Raw genomic sequence first — 7,472 nt, 5'->3', positions numbered from 1 at the left:
CCCCCCCCCCCCCAACCCAAACAAAAACTATTTAGATCTGATGGACGAGATGAACACACACTTGGATTGTGGCAGAACAGGCAATGGTGGTGAAGCAGCGGAGGTGGAGGAGCTGGCAGCAGCAATGCTGGTGGTGGGAATTGGGATTGGCGAGGGGTGGGGTTGGCGGTGGTGTCCAGAACAGTGCATCAGACGTCCCTTTATAGATCTCAAAAACATGATAATCCTACTGGAAATCGAACGTACTATGACTCTGAGTCAACTTTACGACTGACCAAATAATCCCTATCGAAATGTAAAAGAAACTATGAAAACAAAAATCTGCACCTAGAAAGCAGCTGAAGTCACTGTCCAACTTGCAACAAATTTTAAAATCTGCTTCCTTGGGTCAGATTCTGATTGGAAATGTCATAGAAGGTCAAAATGACCCTAGTGGTAGATAATTGATCTGTCCTAGCTCAGTTTGGAAGAAAATCTATTTCTGTTTCAGAGACAAAGCTAACCACAAACTGATGAAATATAGAAGGGCATAAAACCATGTAACCATTTTAGAGATCATGATGGGGGTTTTGTTGATTTATTATAAAAATCAGGGAGGAGAAGTCACCTTTAGTCTTTCTGAGAATACAGATATGATTCTCAGTGATCTTACTCTGTTTTAGATGCAAGTTGGTTCCCCTGGTAGCATGTGAAGAAAAGATGCTCATCAGAACTGGTATCTATAATCAATTCAAGTATCTCTAACATGGCTAACTGGTAATTATTTTCTAAAGAAAGGAAAGATTAGAATTTTTATATGACATTGTCTTTTATTTAGTGGGATTCATTTGCAGCACTGCACTCACTTTCACAGTCTTGTAAGAAGTGGTGTTTCCATCTCCAATATTGATGGGAATGTTGATGACATGGGACTTCTGTTATCTTTCCTTAGAATGGTTGAGAAATCTGGCCATTGTTTCTGAGTTGGAGCTTTGGGAGAATTTGGAGTTGAATTGTTAGAAGAAAGCAGAAAAGCCTTTAGATCAAAGGTTGCTAGGAGAAATTCGGGAGTGATTCCTGTGCTGATCGGCTGATGATTGGTTCGTCACACAGCACCAGAAACCTCACCAGGGTTTGGTTAGATTCGATGAAGAGGAGGGGGGATGACGAAGTTTTGGCTTCGGCTAAGAGATTATTTTTTGTGGTTTTGGCTTACATTGAGCCATCTTTCCAAACTCAGCCTGAGCCAAGCTAAAAGTGCTACCCTTCCCAATTCCAAATTGCTCAAAAGAGGGAGGCAAGGGTAGAAAAGGGTGGTTATAAAATTTGTTGTGACCACCTCTGTTACAAACAGTTTTACCCTTTAATTTTAACTATTTCTTACTTCTTCAATATTAATGTTGAATTTGTAGTTTTATTGTGTTACAATTTTAAACTTAGTCTTTTGATCTCATAGCCTTGGAGTGCATGTGCAATTTGGCTGAAGAATCCATCAAATTATCGCACCCCCCCCACCCCCAAAAAAAAAAAAAAGAAAAAGAAAAAAAAAGAGAAACCCTTTGTTTTAGTGATCTTCTGGTTATTCAATGGTGTTTGAAGTTCCAACTGGCCGATACAAAACATCTCAAGAAACTTCTGATTCTCTGATTTTTTGGTTTTTGGAAGTTGTGATAAAATGTTTTTGGACAAACGTTTCCTTCACCTATGGTGAAAGAAATCTACGGTCATACATGTCGCCCCCCCTCCCACCCTCCCTACTGTATGAAGTTGTTCATGCCCCTAGGAGTACCATCCAACGGCAGTGAAGGTAAGGAATCCCTTCATAGTCGGCGAAGGAAAACTTGGTCCAATGTTTATTGTGGTAACATACTGGTTGAAATCTACAAGTCTTGTCATCGTGAATGGCCACTCCCATTGTTGTCTACTCATTTTTGATGATTGTCTCATGTATTGTTGCCATTGTTGGCTTGAAATGTGCCTGATGGGTAGTAAACACCTAGGAGTTTTGATCATACTTTCTTTTTCATCCTGTTTGTGTTTAATTTTTCTACACTGGGTTTGACTAGAGGGTTGGATTTGGGACTTTTGTCATTGATTAATTTTTAATTTAGTAATTTGTTATCAGAGTGGAACTTGAAGGAGATGTAGAAGGAAGTTTATGTTTCAAGGGAAATTAGGAAGGTGCTTATTGTTGCTGGTTTGAATTAAATCTTGAAATTGATGGGAGTATGGCTGGATGCTTTGTAGGAGCCACAGCGAGAGTCTTTTTAACTCTCTCTATTTTCAGATTGATAAGATATAGATTGCACTCAAGGGGGTTGTAGCAGAATGCTTGCTTTGATGTTGAGGGCACTTTTTAACAGAATCTTTAAATGAAAGGGATCAGCCCATGCTCGTCCATCACCTCTGCCTTTTATGCTCGTATGGAAATGATAAATAAAAGATTTGAGGATTGGTTAGTGATTATTCAGTGCATACTGGTAGAGAGAGTTTTTAGAGAGTCTGGACCTTGAATAGATGCTAAGAATGCAAACCTTTGCCTCTTATGCTTGGTATCCTAATGAGCTTAGTCCTTAAACATTTGAGCCATATATATATATATATATATATATATATATACATATTTAACTGGTTTTTGTGAATGTCTGATAAGTGTAGCTGTATCTTGGAATATTTGTTTCTGATTGATTGTGTGGAAGGTGTGGTGCAAATCAGTGGAGAAGATGATGGTGGAAAGTGGAATTCCCCTCGAGATAAGCTCGAGGGCTGAGGCTACTCATTATGCCGCTAGCTCATGGTGAGGGCAAAACAACCTATGGGATTTGACATTCTAGGAGATGTTACTCATCGTGGCATCTGTCCCTCTATTTAATTAAGGAGGCTGTCCCCATTGGATCCGTCAGGGACATCATTCCATAGAGTTGCTAAGTTAGTGAATGGTCTTCCACATGACCTAGTCATAGGGTTGTTGAAGTGAATCTTATGTATATTGATGTTGACCTGAGGTTATGATACGAAGGTGGGATTTTCTTTTTCTGCCCGGGCCCTTGTATGGAACTAGGTGTGGAGACAGAACCCACCTCCCTCGCTACCAAATAAGAGAATGGGTAGGGTTAGGAGGTATCACCTGATTTAGTCAATGGCTATTGTAAGAGAGAATGGGTCTTACTCTTTTATCCATTCCCATTTCCTCCCCTATTCTTATAACAGTCTGGCAATGAGAGGCGATGGGATTTTTTCCCATAGATAAATAAAAGGAAGAAAATTAATTATGCCATCTAATGCTTTAAAAAAAGCAAGTCAAGATGTCAACTCTTTCTCTTGCAAAATCCTACATTTAGTGTCAGTTATAGGTTATATGCTCTCTTATAATTAATCATTTTCATTTCCTTTCATGATATGACTTGAGTTTCTAGCTTCCAAGATTGAAATCTGTTAATGTTCTTCCAGTATGCAGGTTTGCATGTTTACTTAATCCTCAAGGTGAATGTTGTGGGAAATCTCAATCGAATATTATTTTTTTTATCTATCAGTAATATGAGACTTCCAGATGATATTTTTGGTTATAGAATACTGATTAGAAGAATTTTACAATGAAGCAAAGGCTGTGCTGAGAGGGAAAAAGGGTATTAATCTTGCTTTACTGATCTGTAAACTTTAAAGTGTGATTATTTCTTGGTTTGAAGGATGTAATTTACTCCTGTGATTGTACTAACAATCAGAGCCTAGGCTTCAACCAAAGTAACATTTATTTCCCAGTTAAAACAAACACTTCTTCTGCCATCGTTCATCCAGGCAAAGGTGAACCAGAGAGGATAAAGTCTGCTATTTGGGGAGACAGAACATAGTCTTTTGTCAATACAACCTTTTGCAGTCCCTCATACAAATATCTAATACACAGAACAATACACTAGATTCTTACAGATATAACTTATAGATTGCATAGAAGTGTTACAGACAGAAATAGAATGAGCACTCATTAGATATAGGAGATAGACTGCAGAGACCTTCACTTCCGAATTCAAATAGAGCTTTTATATCATTTTAGCAGGTGAGAATTCTTTTGCATGTCCACTCATGAGTGTGGTGATTCGGGACTTTCTGCGGTGCTCCTCTGGGAGTTGCCACCACCACTTGACAAAGGTGGACTCCCCAAAGAACACGTCTCGTAGCTGCTGCTCATCCTGAACCCACTGTAACAAATTATCCTCCAGCTTTAGTACCCTGTCTTTCACCTTTTCAAAGGCAGCATTAAGATTTTCTTTCTGTTTGCTTTTCTGAATACAAATATTGAGGTCTTCCACCTCAGCCCAGAAACAGGATTCTGAGAAATAACCTGCCGGCTTCCTTTTAGCATGCTCTAGCCATCTCTGTGTGTATCTATAACGCTTTGGTCTTGGCTGCCTACCTTCGTCTGGTCTCATATAAGGTCCAGTATCTTTATCCTTGGAGTGTCGATAGTAATTGGCTATATCTAGAGGCTCCATGAGGTTTCTGAACCTGGTTCCCAACTCTACCCAGTCCTCCCTGCATTCAAACCCATCAGGCAATTCATACCTTTTCAGCTTCTCAATGATTTCATCCCCCATCCCTGCTAGCTCCAGCCTTGTCACATTGGCATGGAAGTCCTCTGCATCTGTCTGCAACTTGAAGGCATCGTAGTAACCAATCATGCGTATCTCACCTTTGGCTTTATATTCTTGAAGCTTCCTCAGCCCTTCTTCAATCTTGTTGCGGTTGTTGTCAATCTTTTCTTGGTTTTTCTGTTTTTCATTCTCCCATTCTTTAGCTGCAATGACGCTCAACATGGCTCTTGTGCTCTACAAAATATGGAAGCGCACACAATATATGAGCAATGTATTAATGGCCCTAATAAATTAGGAAAAAAGAAAAGAAAAAGAACAGTCACCAGTCCAAGCTCCTTGATTGCAGTCTCACTGCTATTAGCATCTCCAGAGGACAGAGGAAGTTGCAAATAAAGATGCTCAAGATCAATCACATCTTTCAGGTTATCTGTGAATTCGGTCTGGTATCCTAGATGGTCTATGAAGCTTTTACAAGAAACATCGACAATTGCCTTCCCATTGTCTAATTGAAGACTATAGAACAATAATTGAAGAATGGCATCTGGGTTCTTGAGGGTGAACATTTTTCCCTGTCCCATGCAGAACACATAGGTCCCGAAAGGCCTATAAGGGCTGAGGTCAATGAAGCTAGTAACTGTTTGCAGTAACAAGTTGGTGCACCCCATGAATGAGCAGGCAGTGTGGCTTGCAACGGACAGTGCATTTCTCACGACTTCACAGAAGAAAGAAGATGCCTCCTGAGATTTTGCCTTGGATTCCAGTTTGCTATTGTCGAAGCAAGGGAGAATGGTCTTCCATTCTTCTCTGATAGAAGAAAGAGGGGTGAGTAAGACCCGTGGGATAATGTCATATCTCATGACATAATGTACAAAGTATTGTGCCCAGTTTTCTCGTCGGAGAGCATGGCCAAAGATTTGATCGCCAACGAGGGGAGATCCATATGTCACACATAATGGAGGAATGCGGTTTTGTTGGAGAAACAATATGGCGGCGAAGATGGCAATAGGACCTCCAGATGAGTATCCTGTAAATACTACTTTCTTCCCTTCCCTCACAGCTCGTTCCAGCTGAAAATTTTTGAAGAAACAAATGTTCATTAGGAATTTGATTTCTTCCTCATGGATCAATCAAGCAGTCATTAAGAAGATCAAAATGGAAGAACAGAATCAAGACAATCAACCGTACCTTGTTGCTGAGTTTCGAGTCTTTTAAAAGATGTTCCAGTCCTGGCTCATCGCTCAAACGAAATTCTTCATTTAGAGCATCTGGTTTTAAAAGATCCTTGAATTGCTGGAGGAATTTGCCATTAACAACGGCGATTTCATCGTTGCCAATACTTTTGAGGAAAGGGAAGAGTTTCTTCAGACCAACGGATGTCTCTCCAAAAGGTTTGCCAGAGTACCAGTCTCCGATAGTCGTCCCCGATCCATGGAAGGCGATGATGAAGTAAGAAGAGTAATTCTCAGAATGGTAAGATCGATTTTGATTGGATTGAGCTGCTTTGGCTATAGAGAAGGTTTTCTTAACCAGATCACTCTCCATCCCTAGAGCCTCCTTGATTCGATTGAGCTGCCTTTGCCACGAAGTGTCTGATCGTGAGAAAGAGCATTGGAGGAATAACCTTTATATAACTGTCGTTCGTCGGTAATTGTCCCTCGCCCGCCCTTCCCGGAAGTTTCATTGCAAGTCTTCTGCAAGTGTCCATTAGAAAAGGATTTCCAATTGACGAGAGGTAAAAGCTTGGTCATGTTTGATATTCTGTGCTCTAGTTCAGTATCTATCATCTACACCAGCTCTGTGCATTGATCAATGGGGATCGGCTCCGACCCACTTCATGACCGAGGGTATATCTATATTTGTAGCAAAGCTATGAATCCACATCCTCTACAGTGAGCGGTGAGGTGCCGCGTCCCAAAAAAACTCTCGCAGTGGCTGAAGACATCTTTCCCACCAAGTTATTGCCTCACCCGGTGAGAACCTGAACGATATCACCTGCCTAACATAATGGCAAAAAATGCCCATAGATGCCTATTCTCCTTATCTGATACGTTATAGGCATTTTAATGACGCAGGGTTAGGGGGAGTTGTGGCGTATCCCTCGAATGACTTTACCGGTGCCAACATCCAAAGTCAATCGTGGGCTGGAACTAGGATGGACTTCCCTAAGCCCAATCACCGATTTCCAAAACATGCTCCCTTTTTTTTTTTTTTTTTCTAAAATGGATTTAAATGAATGGGCTGGGCTTTAGAATCCCTGCCTTTGGCCTATTTATGTATCAAGATTTCTTCTTAGACTGTGGAGCCTGATAGCCCTGGGTGGGTGGACTGGCCTGGGGTACCTATTTCGCGGCCTGATCCGTGTAACTGCCACTCTACTGGTTTGTCTTGGATTGGGAAGGTAACAACATTTTACCATTTGAAGGGTTTAAACTCTTAGAGAGCACCATAGTTTAACAAACCTCTCAAGGGGAAATGAAACTTTATTTCTTCCCGGGAGAGAGAGAGCTACTATGAAACTGACCATATTTCTTGCAAGGCTAGGTAAAGGTGGGCCCCGTTTGGTTCAATGAGATTTTAAAAGGAAGGGAAGTGAAATTTTCATATTTTAAAAATAAATGTTTATATACAATCATATTACCCCATATGATTGTATAAACTACTTAATTTTTTTAATCATATTTAGTAATGATATATTTTACATGTAATTTTTATTTTACATATTATAGCTAAGGATTTTGGATGCAAAGTAAAGTGAAGTTTTATAACCAAATATAGAATGATTTGAAGTTAATGTTAAAGTCACATGGGTAATGATTACATATATTTCTTTTTTAAATATGAAAAGTTCACTTTCCTTCCCTTTAATTCCCCTTACAACCAAACATGGCTTTAGGGTTGTAGGGAAGG

At 40.1% G+C, this 7,472-nt stretch overlaps 1 protein-coding gene across 1 annotated transcript; it reads right to left on the bottom strand.

The window, feature by feature from the left end:
- Positions 1–3,685: 3,685 nt before the first annotated feature.
- On the bottom strand, positions 3,686–6,472 carry LOC122075442 (protein EDS1-like). The gene is made up of 3 exons (XM_042640472.1): positions 5,751–6,472; positions 4,889–5,632; positions 3,686–4,799 (listed from the first exon to the last, which is right to left on the bottom strand). Exons 1-3 carry the CDS (start codon positions 6,105–6,107, stop codon positions 4,014–4,016), a joined length of 1,887 nt encoding a protein of 628 aa, XP_042496406.1. The 5' UTR covers positions 6,108–6,472; the 3' UTR covers positions 3,686–4,013.
- Between the last annotated feature and the right edge of the window lie 1,000 nt (positions 6,473–7,472).

The sequence above is a fragment of the Macadamia integrifolia genome, chromosome 4 (genome assembly GCF_013358625.1).
Source record: "Macadamia integrifolia cultivar HAES 741 chromosome 4, SCU_Mint_v3, whole genome shotgun sequence".
NCBI classification, from domain to species: domain Eukaryota; kingdom Viridiplantae; phylum Streptophyta; class Magnoliopsida; order Proteales; family Proteaceae; genus Macadamia; species Macadamia integrifolia.
The sequence above is the reverse complement of the archived record's forward strand: the minus strand, read 5'-3'. Positions and strand labels throughout refer to the sequence as shown.

Coding starts and splice junctions, on each gene's coding strand:
- LOC122075442 (XM_042640472.1), bottom strand. CDS start 6,107: ATGGAGAGTGATCTGGTTAAGAAAACCTTCTCTATAGCCAAAGCAGCT. Junction 5,633..5,750: donor ACTCGAAACTCAGCAACAAG/GTACGGTTGATT, acceptor AAAAATTTTCAG/CTGGAACGAGCTGTGAGGGA. Junction 4,800..4,888: donor CAATCAAGGAGCTTGGACTG/GTGACTGTTCTT, acceptor CATATTTTGTAG/AGCACAAGAGCCATGTTGAG.